Source organism: Sphaerodactylus townsendi, linkage group LG07 (genome assembly GCF_021028975.2).
Source record: "Sphaerodactylus townsendi isolate TG3544 linkage group LG07, MPM_Stown_v2.3, whole genome shotgun sequence".
In the NCBI taxonomy this organism is placed as follows: domain Eukaryota; kingdom Metazoa; phylum Chordata; class Lepidosauria; order Squamata; family Sphaerodactylidae; genus Sphaerodactylus; species Sphaerodactylus townsendi.
In genome coordinates this window covers 96407156-96422318 of record NC_059431.1, presented here as the reverse complement: position 1 = coordinate 96422318, position 15163 = coordinate 96407156, and the positions used below count along the sequence as shown (strand labels likewise).

General features: G+C 45.1%; 1 protein-coding gene across 1 annotated transcript in view; it reads right to left on the bottom strand.

The window, feature by feature from the left end:
- Window positions 1–15163, bottom strand: part of CLCN1 (chloride voltage-gated channel 1) — a 95033-nt gene that overhangs the window by 13308 nt on the left and 66562 nt on the right. Inside the window, exons 12-18 of the mRNA XM_048504506.1 lie at window positions 13924–14073; window positions 9912–9981; window positions 8898–9008; window positions 8576–8789; window positions 6767–6900; window positions 3057–3259; window positions 845–950 (exon numbers count right to left, since the gene is read on the bottom strand). Of these exons, the coding sequence (XP_048360463.1) occupies window positions 845–950; window positions 3057–3259; window positions 6767–6900; window positions 8576–8789; window positions 8898–9008; window positions 9912–9981; window positions 13924–14073 (988 nt within the window). The remainder of the gene's footprint in view (window positions 1–844; window positions 951–3056; window positions 3260–6766; window positions 6901–8575; window positions 8790–8897; window positions 9009–9911; window positions 9982–13923; window positions 14074–15163) is intronic.

The window sequence follows — 15163 nt, the reverse complement described above, 5'->3', positions numbered from 1 at the left end:
TCTTATGGTTTGCACCTAAATGGCCATCAATAACTATATTTGTCTGTGCTCTTTCTGTGATGCTTTCATGCTAGTATTTGTGGCCACACATGTGCTCTGGTCCTGAATACATTTGACTTTGGAGTGGGGCAGAACAATAATTTACTATCAACTTTAGCCAACTCTTGGACGGTGATAACCTGAAGGTCAGTTTACATAGAACTGGCTTGGTGAAATAGTGGACTGAATGATATCTAGAAGAGTTTTATATAGAGACGCCTACCAGGGCTGAAATTTGTATGGATGGTAAACCTTCTTTAGAGCCGCTTAATTTGCCCAAAATTTAGTTGTAAGTACTCAATAGCTGTAGAAATGCCCTCTGTATATGCTCCTTCTGTACACTGTCTCCACCTGTTTCTGTTTTCTTTAGAATGACCACTATCAAGGTGAGTCACAACAGAATCACGATCCTTGTCTGCTTTCTAGAAACACAATCCTTGGCCTCTCCTCCCTTTCTATTTATTTTACTTTATAACATTTACATCCCACCTTTCTGCCCTCACAAGGGCCACCAAAGTGGATAACAAATTAAAATACACCTAATAAAATCACATTACAAATAATTTTTAAAAAATAAAATCAAGTTAAAGTACACATACAAAAAATTAAAAACAATTAAAACATAAGGCAGGAAGATGGGATCACGGAAGGAAAATCAAAATAATATCTTTTATTGGCTGGTGAAAGATTGCAACAGAGTGGGAAAGAGGGTTCCAGAGGGGTTTTTTTATGTCCCATCCTAGTGGTAAGGGTAGTTAAATCTCTCAAGTCCTGGCTGGAATGTCCAACTCCCAAAGGTCCATACCTGCAGTTTCTTGAGAAGCTGGTGTTTCTGGCAAAGGCTTGTGAGGAGTCACAGGGCCATTAGGTTCTTCTGGGTGACTTGAGGCTAAAGGGGGCAGCTGACGGAGCTGTTGAGAGAAAGCAAAGAGGAACAAGCTTCAACTTTTCCTAGAAAATCATTTACTCAGCATTTTGTCTTAAAACATGGCTTATCGTTGATGCTTTCTCTATTTATCTGCCCTTCATTACTGTTTGTAAGTCAGTTGCTGCTGTTCTTGATTTTATGCTGCTCATTTTTAGCATGATCTTTATTTTGTTGTTTTAATGAAATGGGGGGATTCTTGGGAACATGTTTGCCTGTTGCAGAACCTTTGATGGAGCTTCTGTCTCCCTTCCTGTTGCAAATACGCAAAACCGGGGCCATTTACACGCTTGTGGTCTCCTTTGCATTGAGCGTACATTCCATTTTGGGTGGATTCCCAGAACCCTCTGTGCTCTCAGATCAGAGAATCCCCGCAGTTTCCAAAACTCTCAAAGTGTGACTTTTCCTCTCCCTTTGTAAGAAAAGTGAATGGGATCAGCATGCATTTAGCTTTCTTCTGATTTTCTTGAAATAGACCTTTGAAAATGACATAATGGTTTAGCAAATTAACACTAGAGCAAAGATGGCACAAAAAAAGTGGAAGGCAATCTCTTTCAACAGAGATTGCACAGAAAGGACAAGGGAGAGGAGGGTGGGCAAAATGGCAGCTCGGTTGGCTAGGGACACTTCACAGGAGAGTCCCCGTGCAAACAAAAAACCACAGAAAAACCCTACTGCAAGCAAACAGCTGCTGGTAAGTAGTGCATGCATAGATGGCTTGGGTATGGCCTCAGGGGTGAGCTTTATGCTAAGGGACAAAGGCCCTGGCTGTAGGTCCTCAACCCATGGCTCACAGCCTGTGGCCCTGAGTAAACTAACCCAGTGGATCCAAGATCAGCACTGGATGTCACAAGCGTACATTTTGTTTGTTCTGTTTATTTTGTTTTATTCATTTCCTTTATTTGCAACCCACTTTTCATCCTTGTCTTTTTAAGTCTGCATTTATTTAAACCATTGTGGTATTTCTGCAGGCCACTACAAGTTCTTATGGGGGAGAAAAGCAGGATGTGTATGTATGCAAGAGCAGTCAAGTTGAGGCTGCAGTGGTGACCCCAGCAAGGGGCTTTCAAGGCAAGTGAGACACAGAGATGGTTTGCCATTGTCTTCCTCTGCAGACCCTTCTTTGGTGGTCTTCCACACAAGTGCTGACCCTGCTTAGCTCCTGAGATATGATGAGATCAAGCTATACTTTGCTGCCTTTCCTCCCCAAGAGCAGGATAACAACATCTACATAAGACAATAGAATGGCATTGTAAACCACCTCAGAAATTCTTTATGGAGAGCATGGAAGACAGAGAAAGAGATAAATAATACATCACTAACATTCAACAGAGCCTGTCAGGTTGGCCAAACTGGGGACTTAAACAGAGGGCAGCTCGCCTATGAAGAGAGATTTGAAGCAAAGATGGCAAGGCCTACGTCTCTTCTTAATCACTACACTGCAGTTGGTTTCCTTGCCCTTTCTTCTCTTCTCTTCACTGCATCTTTTTATCTTTTTAGAATTATAGGCCTTTTATGCATGGAACACTTTCCTCGAGGTTCTTTGCTCCACAGTGAGGTTGCAGTGGGTCTCCTCGAGTTTCTCTGTTTACATGTGAGGATGTGTCCCACTGCCTGCTGCACAGCTAGCCCCCTGTTCTCGCCTGGTTGGTTGCAAGATTGCCAGATTTTATTTAAAAATCCCTTAATTTTTTTGCTATTGTTATTCTTTATATCACTATTGCCATGGCTCATTATTGTTAATTTTTGTTTTCTTTTTAAAAGCTGTCCATCCCACAGAAATGCCTGTGAGGAATGGAGGTAGGGGGAAGACCAGAAGGAGTGGAAACCACAAAGCCAGGGAGAACATTGGGGTTTGCACACTCTCAGGAACCATGGGGCATTCAGGATCTGCAGCGCCTTAAGTGTGAGCACGTCTGCAATCAAAACTCTGTCCCAAAGGAGACGTATCCTCACTGCAGGGCAGAGAATGGATGTATAATCAGCCACAGAGTTGGAAAGGACCACAAAGACCATCCATTCCGACCCTCTGGCATGCAGTAACACCCTTCCCTGCAGCTTGGGGTTCTGTCATCTCTGACCCCTTCCTCACTTCAGTCTTCTCCTCTTCATCCTCATCCTCATCCACAAAAGCGAAGGATTCATGTTTCCATCCAGATTTATCATCAAATGGTGCCTCATCTGACTTCTGGAACGTCTCCTTGGTGAGGTGCAGTCGTCGCTCTGGACTGAGGTGCCTAAGCAGAAGATTCTGGATCTCTGGCCGCTCCACCGAGCCCAAGAGAATCATAGATTCTACAAGAAAAGAGGTAGAAAAGAAAATATTAAGTGTGTTCGATGAATACATACGTGACTTGGTAGCTACATACCCCAGAGACCTCCAAAGAACCCTTTCAGAGAGACACCAGAGTCTTGCTCCAGTGCTCCAGGCTCTTCAGAAACAGCATGAGGTTCCTGCAGAAAGCAGCAGCTGCTCAGCCCCCTCTATATGACAACAGCTCAGCTGTGATTTCCTTCCCTCCCACACAAAGTGCCAGCCCCTCATGCCAAGTGGAAGATGACTAAGGCCCACAATGGCCAGGCCTTCTGCTGCTATTCCCCCTTCCTCTTGCCAAGTCCCCCAAGCCTCTCTCCTTGGCACCAGTCTTACTCACCAAATTGCAAAAGGCATTGTGTGTGCCAAACTCATTTTGTGCTTTGTGTGACTCATTAGACAGACATGCAATCTTAGGGTTGCCATAGACTGAGCCGAACTTTCAGTTTTTTGCATGACTTTTTCCCCTCTAAAGGACAGTCTAGTTTAATGCCACCAGATTTCATCACCAGATCAGTCTTTTCCCACTTCCAGATTGCTCATCAGACTGGACCCTAGTTTGTGAACTTTTCCCCCAAATATTGCCACTTTTCCATCATACTGAAAATGAAATTGAGCAAATTTAGCTTCGCTGCTAAAAGCCTTTGTCTCTAATTTGCAAGACCCCAATGAAAGGACCATATTTGCTTGTGCCCGTGAACTATTCTGAGACTAGGAATATAGTTGCGTGCATCTTCATGAAAAATTGTTAAAAAGAAGGGTAAACCACAGAGCAAAGTAAAAAGAAAAGAGAAAAAAGCTGACTGCCAAGAGCAGGAAAGTTTGCCATTCTCCTTTTCTACTTCAGGGATTCTCTTTCAAGACTGAATGATTCCATAGAATGCCTATTTTAGGAACAGATTCTCCGATGCCTAGAGGGATCAGCTTTGTAAATGTGATCATTCCTCCTTTCATGTATCAAATCAGCAAGGAAACAGTAAAAATATTAAAATATTTCTCAGGATAGCTTATTAGCTTAGGAGTCTCAATGCTCCTCCTTGGTGTTGGCCCTTTGTGAATGGCTTCCCTAAATTAATGAAAGGCTGAAAGGAAGGTCAAGTACTCTGTGAAAAACAGAGGGGGTTTTCCCCAATGTAAGTGAAACTGAAACTGTATCTGGTTGTGGTGGGTTTTCCAGGCTGTGTGGCTGTGGTCTGGTAGATCTTGTTCCTAACATTTCACCTGCATCTGTGGCTGGCATCTTCAGAGGTGTTTCACAGAAAGAAGTCTGTTACGCACAGATGCCGTCTGTGATACACGTCTGAAGATGCCAACCACAGATGAAGCGAAATGTTAGGAACAAGATCTACTAGAACACGGCCACACAGCCCGGAAAACCCACCAAAATCAGTTGAATCCGGCCGTGAAAGCCTTTGACAATGCATGAAACTATCATTTTGTAGTTTTGACTTGGCCCTAATTTTTTTTATAGTTTTGCTTTTTTTGCCTTACGACTATGATTAGATATCCATAGCTCCACTTTGCAGTACTGAACATTTTTTAGAACCATGAGCAAGTTTCAATTCACTATTTATTTTATCCTCATACTAATGACTATCAGTGATGGGTAGACCCATTTTTAATTTTTATTTATTTATTTTTGGATTTTTACACCGACCCTTTCCTACCAGGTCAGGGTGGTTTCCAACGTCCCCAAAAAAACAATGTATAAAACATTATAAATAATCTAAAACTTAAACATTAAAATACAATTTCAAATCAGAAATGTAACAACATGAAACTACGAAAGGCCATCAGTCAGTTTACACACAGTCCCTCTTTCCAGTGTATGTTTAATATTTAGATTAGGCAGGACTCCAGCGGAGGGGTCAAAAAAGAGGATATGTAAAGGAAGGGGGGAAGGTGGCAGGAGGAAAAGGAAGGGAAATGGAGGAAGGGGAAAAGAGGAAGGGAAAATGGGAAAGGAGGGGAGCGGGGGTGTTGATACACCACTGAAGTTGTCTCAACTGTATGCCTGGACTCCCCGGAGGAACAACTCTGTTGTTGCACTAAATTTGCTCTAAATTTCACAGGGCTCTGGTCCTGGTTCCACAAGGCAGGGGACGAGGCTGAAATGGCTTGGTGAAATATACTATTTTGGAGAATGTTTCCTGGACATTTTTCATTAATTCTGTTCTCCGTTCAGGCTTCATCCTGTTCACAATCAGGAATACAAAGAAGTCTGAAAGGTCACCATTCTGCTATTTATGTTCCTTTCTGAAATATACTGAGACCAGGGAAGGTCAGAGCAAGGTGGGCTTACACTTTGTAAAGCCAAATATTCCAGACTTATATGTCACTACGCAGCAATGTCCAGGGGGGCTAGTCATAGTGGGCACCCCATCAGGAAAACTGCGGGGCAGGGACAAGGGATTCAACAGTGTGTCAATGTGCAATGCCACTTTCTGATGCAAAATTGGAAGTGATGTCGTCACATCAGGGCAACACTCCAGGATTCACCCAAAACTCGATTGTTAAACCATAGAGACAGGGCCAAATCCTAGAACATTGTCTGGACATGATGACATCACATCCAGTTTCATGCCAGAAATGATACTGTGCATTTGTGAGATGATGAATGACCTTGTCAACCCATTCACCCCTTTGCTGAATGGCAGTGGAGAGGAGAGGGGTATGCCCTGAGAGGTCTCCCACTATAGCAGAATACCTGACCTCCCTATTTGAAACTAGAGATCTTATGGTTATTTTTGTGAGTCTATCCTACTGACACCACTTCTGCATGTTCATGACAAGGATAGTGGACAAAAACAGATTCTTTGGGAATTAACCGGGACTCAAAAAGGGACTGGATACAAGGTACTCAGGGTCTGACCCCTCCCCCCACTTTGTACTCATTCCCATAAACCTTTGACTATCCACAAGCCTTTTCTATGCCAAAGTTACGAACTTCCTCCTTCCAAAGGGTTTTCCACCTCTCATCATGCCACCAAAAACAGGTCTGTGCAGAAAGACCAAAGAGTGCTACTGTGGTGTAAAAAGAGCAGTGGATTCTAATCTGAAAAACTGTGTTTGAATCCCCACTACTCTACCTGAGCAGCGGACTCTTATCAGGTGAATTGGATTTGTTTTCTTGCTCTTACACATGAAACCTGCTGAATGACCTTGGGCCAGTAACAGTTCTTTCAGTACTCTCTCAGCCCCACCTACCTCACAAGGTGTCTGTTGTGGAGGAAGGGGAATGAGGTTGTAAGCCCCTTTGAGTCTCCTTTCAGGACAGAAAGGCAGGGTATAAATCCAAACTCTTCTTCTACTCTTCTTGGTATGCAGCTAGTGAAGTGCAGTGTTTTGCTACTGGGGGGGGGGCACTGGGGGAGCAGCAGAGGGGCAGGCAAAATGAAACCATGGGGACCTTTCCATGGAACATTTTTTTATAAGGCTACATTTCTATCATACAGAACAGAAGTGGGGTGCCCCCCACCACAGCTCACCTGGAGAATCCACCAAAGGAAAGGCCTTGATATCTGTGCCTTCCAGGATAGCCTGGAGATCCCGGTATTTGCAGTTAGACCAGATGAATTTTACATCACACACCATAATATCCTCAACAAAGACGTTGAATTTGCTAGAATGGGGAGAGGTTAAAAGCAAAGAAGAATGAGGTAACAGAAAGGAAAGCATTTTCATTCTTTGGTCATTCATTCACTTGACTTTTTAATCTGTCTTAGTCTCACTTGAGAAAGGCACACTATAAACAGTAACACAAATAAACAGATAAACAATAATGAATGAATGAATGAATGAATGAATGAATGAATGAATGAATGAATGAATGAATGAATGAATGAATGAATGAATGAATGAATGAATGAATGAATAATCATCTGCAGGCTGTGAGTCAGTGAACAACTACAACCTAACCAATAGAGCCCTTAGGGGAAGGGGCAGTATATAAATTTGAAAATAAATAAAAATAAATAATAAATAAATAAAATAAAAATACACATAAAAATCAGAACAACTTTTGAAAACTAACACTGCAATCCCAAACAGGTCTACTTGGAAGTAAGTCCCATTTTAGTCAATGATGTTTACTCTCAGGAAGGAACTGTTAGGATTGCTGGTAAATAATAATAGTAAATCTGTAGCAGTAATTCCATTTGACCACTGGAGTTTTTCTGCTGGGGCTCTGTCTCTCTGAATGGACTCCTGGAAGAGGCAAGCTGGGCTCCTTTGTCATTTATTTTCAGAATTTGTTGTAAGATGGCCACTGCTCCAGAGGATGTTTTGTTGACTGGGACAGGCGCTGGACTAGGGGACTATTGTAGGGCAAGTGTAACACAAGTCCAAACAGGGAGGAGGAAAGGATTCCCCTTTCACAAGTTCCAAGCCCAGGGAGTTATTACCTCAGGAATTATTCCTTATTGACTTTAAGGACCTCCCTCAAAATCAGCACTAGAGCTCATATCGCCTTACAGCTCCACAACAAAAGGTTTTATTTAAAATAAAGAGTAACGTCAAACATTTCTTTGGTAGGGTTGAGGAACGCATAAACAAAAAAAGAACAGAAGTACGTATTGTCATTCAGACTGGCATTTAGGCTCTCAAATGGTCCTATGACCAACAGTGAGGTGTTTGGGTCCCTGCCTAGAATCCCTGTGTCTACTGGCTTAAACCAAGAAGGGTCACAGCTCTCTCCTCAGGAAGCTGGTCTTCCACCTCAAACTGACCAGTCTCCCTCAGGCGCTTCCCTGCAGCCAAATCTATACTTCCCCTTAAGGGAGAGTAAGCAAGCCCCAAAGACATGTTCCTAGGGTCACCCTAATGTTATATGTCCAGTAGCCCTGACAGGTTTTTAGGCTCAGACCCCTTTTCTGGAGTCTCCCTCACTCCAACTCTCCCCAGAGAAAAAAAGAACCCCAACCCACCACTCCAACTGCCTCGTTTTCTCCCCTCAGGCAATTTCCCCCCAGCCAATCAGGACCGGGCAGGACTTAATTATTTCAGTGCAGTCTCTCCCTGGAAACCACTTCCCAAATATGGGCATTTGTCACAGCAAGCAATTACAGGCAGGGGGAACTCCATTTTATTGTTTGTTTGTTTTGTTTGTTTATTTTTCCTGCACATTGTTCATTTTTGTAAACTGCTTTGGACTTTAGCTGAGGGAAGGTGGGGTATAAATGTTTCAAATAAATGAATACACTTGATAGTTTCCCACTTTCTTTGGAACTGATTTCTTCTTTGTAGCTGGACCTCTCCCCTCCCACCATCTTCTACTCTGCTCCCTATCCCAGACGTACCTGATTTGATTCCAGCCCAAGTCTGGTAGGTAAGGTAACTTCTTTACTTGAATGATGCTGTCATACAGGCTTGGCTGCAAACTCTGGGCCACCATATTGGCCAGGATGACAGCCACCATCATAGGCAGGATGTGAGCGATCTGTCCTGTCAACTCAAAGCAAATCACTGCTGTGGACACCGTGTGGCTCACTGCGCCTGTCAGAGCTGCAGCACCTTTCCCGGATTGGGGAGAAAGAGGGGAAAAGTCAGCATTGAACGAATTGGCAGAGTTTATGAACAAAAGTTTGCGAACCAAAGGAAGAACGCAGGGGTTGGACTTACCAATCACCGCATAACCTCCAGGTAAGATTTTGTAAACAATGCCGTCAAAGATTATTCCATCAGGGAAAAGCCAGGCCATGATTTCACCCACCAAACGTCCAAAGGCTGCCCCTACAATCATCAAGAAACCAACATTTCATACCTGAGAGCCTAACAAAGGAAACAGCTCCTTCTGCTCTGCCATGTTTGTCAACAACAAATGGAAAAATGCTTATGAACTATTCACACCAGCCTGATCATGGGCAAGCAATGAGGTGGTTATTGGAAGGAAGGAAGGAAGGAAGGAAGGAAGGAAGGAAGGAAGGAAGGAAGGAAGGAAGGAAGGAAGGAAGGAAGGAAGGAAGGAAGGAAGGAAGGAAGGAAGGAAGGAAGGGAGGGAGGGAGGGAGGGAGGGAGGGAGGGAGGGAGGGAGGGAGGGAGGGAGGGAGGGAGGGAGGAAGGAAGGAAGGAGGAAGGAAGGAAGGAAGGAAGGAAGGAAGGAAGGAAGGAAGGAAGGAAGGAAGGAAGGAAGGAAGGAAGGAAGGAAGGAAGGAAGGAAAATTAGAATATTCTATTCCTAAAAAACTAATAAGGTCTTTATTTCAACCTTCCTTCCTTCCTTCCTTCCTTCCTTCCTTCCTTCCTTCCTTCCTTCCTTCCTTCCTTCCTTCCTTCCTTCCTTCCTTCCTTCCTTCCTTCCTTCCTTCCTTCCTTCCTTCCTTCCTTCCTTCCTTCCTTCCTTCCCACTGACTACATGCAAATGAGGTTCAAGCTGGAGTTATTAGAACTAGTGTAGCACACACCAGCAGAAGTGAGTTTTGTGCAATGGCTGGGGTGTGAGAAAGAGCAGGGAAATAAGAAGCTGGTTTGTTAATGGCTTCCTCTATGGACACCAGAAGGGAAAGGGAGCCAGGGGCCCGGTTGCCTCAAAGGGCCCTTTTCTTACTTGGGTTTGGATCCCCCTGTCAGTTCCATCATAAACCTGATTGTGAAAAATCCCTTTCAGAGAAGCCTCAGGAAAAGATAAAGACTCACCCAGCACAAACACAGGCATGAAGCCTCCGCAGGGGATCGGCATGGTAGTGGCGATGACAGACATCCAGAACTAGGACAGAGGGGACAGGCAGCAAGGGTTAGTGTGTGACACTGGTGTCTCTCATAGTTCTGCCAAATGGCCATTTGGTCAGGAATGGTCTGAGGGGAGCTGTATAGAGGCAGGGGACAGGCGAGGGAGTTTCAGGCTTCAGGGGCAGGAGCGCAAGGAGGGGAATTCATGCAAGCCATCCGCATATGCTGGGGTGAGATGGGGTGGGAGGAATCAGGATTTTAGAGAGAATCGGGATTTTAGGGAGAATGCCAATCAATGTTCCCCTACCGCAATTGCTAGCCACCCACCCCCCACTCCCCGCCACCAATTGCTCCACTTCTCTACTTCACTAGTTTATCAGACGAACAACAAAAATGCTCATACACTTGTTCTGGATTTTTTTAAACAAATATATGTTTAATGGGTCAGATCCTGTGATCCGCAGATATAAGAACTGTGGATTCTTCCCACTTTTTCCTCCTCCAGTAGTCCTTTGTGACACCCAAGGAAGTTGATTCCCAGAGTCTAAATAGCCATGAGGGACTGTAACGAGAAGAACCTCTTCCAAAAATGGCAACAGAAAGGTGATTCTGCCTCCTCCTTTTCCCATACAGCCTCATGACCTGCGTGGCTCCCACAGACCAGGGAATTGTTTTTTAATTGTTATGCTTTCCCCAACACAGCTTTGCACTGTTCTCCCCACCTCCCCTCAGTCTTCACAACAACAGCCTTGCCAGCGTGGTGTAGTTTTTAAGAGCAGGTGGACTCTAATCTGGAGAAACGGGTTTGATTCTCCACTCCTCCACATGAGCAGCAGACTCTTATCTGGTGTACCAGACTTGTTTACTTTCTCCTACATTCCTGCTGGATGACTTTGACCTTGTGCTAGTCACAGTTCTCTCGGAACTCTCTCAGCCCCACCTACCTCACAAGGTGTCTGTTGTGGGGAAAAGAAGGGAAAGGGGTTTGTAAGCTGCCTTGAGCCTCCTTGCAGGAGAGAAAGATAGGGTATAAATCCAAACTCTTCTTCTTCATCTTCTTGTGAGGGGAGGTTAGGCTGAGAGACTGTAATGGGCCCAGGGTCGTGGCAGAGTGGGGATTTGACCTGGTTGTCCCAGGTCCTAGCTGAGTAGGGATGTGAGCCTTCAGGTGGGGCCTAGGAATCCTCCAGAATTACAGCTCATCTCCAGACTACAGATATTAGTTCTCCTGAAGAAAATGGATGCTTTGGAGGCTGGATTCCATGACATCATACCTCACTGAAGTTCCTATATTCCCTAGTCTCCATTCCCAAATCTCTAGGAGTTTCCCAACCTGGATCTGACGTCACCCCACATCCCTCACTGGTGGCCATGGAAGGATTTGGCAATCCTGTATCCAGGGGAGAAGGAGGCAGAAAGGAGTGATGGCTGGATCACAAGATCTGATTATGTGTTTCTGTGGGTTAAAAAAAATCTCTTCACACACACAAACTCACAGAGGATAACAATGTGTTTGGGCTCTATAAGTACCTTTTAAAATTGTTCTCTCACTATGGTTTATCCTTAGGATCCTTGGATAGGAATCAGAGATTCTCATTGAACATGGACAGTGGCATAGCTAGGGGGCGCAGGGGGGCTGGAGCCCCGAGCACCACTTCCTGGGACTGGCTTTAAATTGTGCCCTGCCCCAAACTCCATGGGGAGTTAGGGGTGGGGTGCAGCTCTGTGTGTGTGTGCGGGGGGGTTGGCACTGTTTTAGAGAGCTACACCCCTGAGAATAGATGTTATTTGCTGAATAGTCCACTCCCTACAAAGGTGGCCTTTGAGATCAGCTCAATGGAATGGGCTCCCTGAAGAGGTGAAATCAATGGTGGGATTCAGTAGGTTCGCACCACTTCGGCAGAACCGGTTGTTAAAATGGTGCTTGTAAACAAACAGTTGTTGAATTATTTGAATCCCACCACCGGAACCGGTTGCTAAAATATTTGAATCCCACCACTGGGCGAAATCCTCAGGAGGTGCCACAAGGACTGCCTGTTTGCCAGGGCTTTTGAGGGGATTTGAATTGTCAGGCATTTTAAGGAGGGGGGTGGAGAGGGATTTAAGGTTTGCAGTTTTATTTTTTTTGTTTTGAACTGAGTTTTATTTTCTTTTTTGCTATTATTATAAGCTGCCTTGAACCACCGGGAAAGGCAGGATATGAATATTTTAATAAATTAATTAATAAAAATAAGTTACGCATGAGAAGAACAGTGAGTTGTTCTGAATTCGGACGGATTCGACCAGAGTGAAGAAAGCACGGTGGAAATTCATAGCCAGAGGCAGCTAAAACTACGGTACAGCAATTGCAAGAGGGGGCAGTAGTGCAGTTTGGTAATTCAAGATCCTGGACTTAATTGTCTAGTGGGGATTCCTCTTCATCACAAGGACTTACTAATTTGAGAGTTGTTGATATGTTCATATTCCTCTGGCTCAGCGTACAAGATAACTTTCCCAGCTGCTGAGCAGAGCCAAGCCAGAAAAGATTCCCCACACCAATCCATTCTGAAAACTGCAGTCCCCGAAGTGCTCAGTAATTAATATAAGGTATTCCGGGAACTGTAATTATCAGAATGCAAGGGGGAGAAAGTGGAAGAAAAAAGAGAGGTTCAAATGAATATAGGAGAGCTGATCCATCCCAGTCACACCTTCTGATTGCCTCTCATCCAACCTTTCCCCCACCCACTGGGCCTGGATAGACCCAAAATTTTACCCTGATGGCACCACTGCTCAAACTTTTCTCCAGAAATCTAATGCAGAACTAGCAAGCTGTGTTGTGTGACAAAGCAGCGATCTTTAACCTTTCCAGACATGGGACTTATCTTTGACCCAGGAAGTCACAAGACATCACAGTCGTATGACAGCAATCTCGTAACAAGAAGACAAAGAGGAGGAGGAGGAGCCAGAGGCCCTTTCCCCACTCACCATCGACCACCCTTGCTGCGCGCTACTCTCAGCGTGCGTCATTTCTGGCGCTCTCCCGGGCTTCCCCACGACCCCGTGCTCGGGGTCATCAAAAGGCGCCATTTTGAGGAGCGCCAGGAATGACGCGTGCTGAGGGGGCGCGAGAGCAGCAGCGTTGGGGCAGCTGCGTTGTCGCCTCCCCTGTAGTGGGGAGTGCCGCGGGACCCCGCGCTACTTGGCAAGAGTAGCACGCAGCAAACGGTGAGTGGGGAAAGGGCCAATGTTATGACTCTCCAAGGAAGGAACTCTGCATGCAGAGCACTGGAGACTGACTAGTACTGACCAAATAGTAACCAGGGCTGATAATGCTTAGCTTCCAAGATCCGACAGGATTGGGCTAACCTTGGACATCTAGGTTAGGGACATCTGCTACTACCCTTCTATAAATAGAAATGCTAGGTTACACCCTGGCAATCAGAGGGGTGGGGGTGAAGTAGAGAACTCAAAAGCAGTAAACTTAGGTATCAGAAGATGGTCACATCATTTCTGGTGTGCACCAGAAGCGACATCATCGCATTGCTGATGACCATGGGGATACTCTGGTATTTGGGGCAAAACTTCATGGAAGAAGCTGTTTTTTACCCAAATTTTTGCCCAAATACCAGGTGTCCTTGCAGTTGGCAGCGATGTGATAACATCACTTCCAGTGCACGCCACAAATGATGTCACTACGTTCTGATGCCAGAGGCCCAAGACTTAAGTTTACCACTAGTGAGTTCCCCACTGACTGGCTCAATGGCACTGGGATTGGTGGGGCTCCACAGCAGGTCTGACAACCGTACTTATAAACCGAGTGCATCTGGTCTTGTCCAAAAACACTCATCTTGCCTTAGTGGTGATAACTCGCTAAGTTTTCCAGGAGGTGATGGAGCACTTCTTTGTGAGCTGAGGACATCTCTCTGCACCTGCAGAAGGAAAACGGCAAGAGCTCTGCTCGCTCTAGACACACATCCCACACTCTCAGACAGATGCCTACCTTCATGAGGAAGAAGAGAAGGATGATCACAAACACACTGACTTTGGGATGGATCCAGACCGCAGACTTCCCCAGGATCTGGGGGTCTTCTGTGTGCTTGACCCAAGTGTAGTTATCAAAGAGGCTGCTAATGGCCTCTCGGGGCATCAGCTGCAAAGAGAGAAAAGTATGTGCTTGGATCTTGCCTACTGTGCTCAGCCAAGCCTGGAGCTTTTTTGTGGCTTAAGGAGCTTTCCTCCAACAAAAGAGGACTGTTGTTCCAAGCCTCTTCTATCTGAAGGAAGATCCTTACGCTGGAGGAAGACTTCAAACTTGTAGAAGTACAGAAAAGCTGCACAGAATGGCACTGGCTGCAGATTTCAACTCCCTGAGGTTCTCAGCTTTCATTTTAAAGAAAATGTCACCTTTCTAGCCCTTTATGGTTGTGAAAATACATTTAAGTTTATGGGCACCTGGCAACCCCCCCCCCCGCAAAAAAAGTCAGACAATCCAAAAGCATAAAAGGGTTGGAAGGGGCCATACAGGTTACCTAGTCCAACCCCCTGCTCAATGTCAGATCAGTCTTCCATAGGTGTCAAACTCGCGGCCCTCCAGATGTTATGGACTACAGTTCCCATCATCCCCTGCCTGCATGATGCTGGCTGGGGATGATGGGAACTGTAGTCCATAACATATGGAGGGTCGTGAGTTTGACACCTATGGAAGACTGCCAGTGAGGAAAAGTTTACCGCCTCCCTAGGCAGCTGATTCCACTTACTCTTAATTTTTTTTAAGTTTCCTAATGTCCAGTTGGTACCTTTCCACCTGCAATTTATACCCACTTTTGTGAGTCCAATCCTCTGCTGCTGCTGTTGTTGCCACATTTGGATTACCTTTGCACCAAGATCTGATTTAACAATTTATTTTATCACAGAGTACACACATCATCCCAAACGTAACTGCTTCTGCATTATTGCTCCACTCAGCCAGGTCTGCAGCTAGAGTTGCCAGCTCTAGGTTGGGAAATTTGGGGATGGAACATGGGGAAGGAGGGGATTTGGGGAGGGGAGGAGTCTTACTGGAATATAATACCATAGAGTTCAGCCTCCAAAGAAGCTATTTTTTCCAAGGGGACTGATTTGTGTAGTCCAGAGATCAGTTCTAATTCCAGGAGATCTTCAGGCCACACCTGGAGGTTGGCAACCCTAAAAGCAGCCATTTTCTCCAAAGGAATTGATCTCTCTAGTCTAAAGATCCGTTC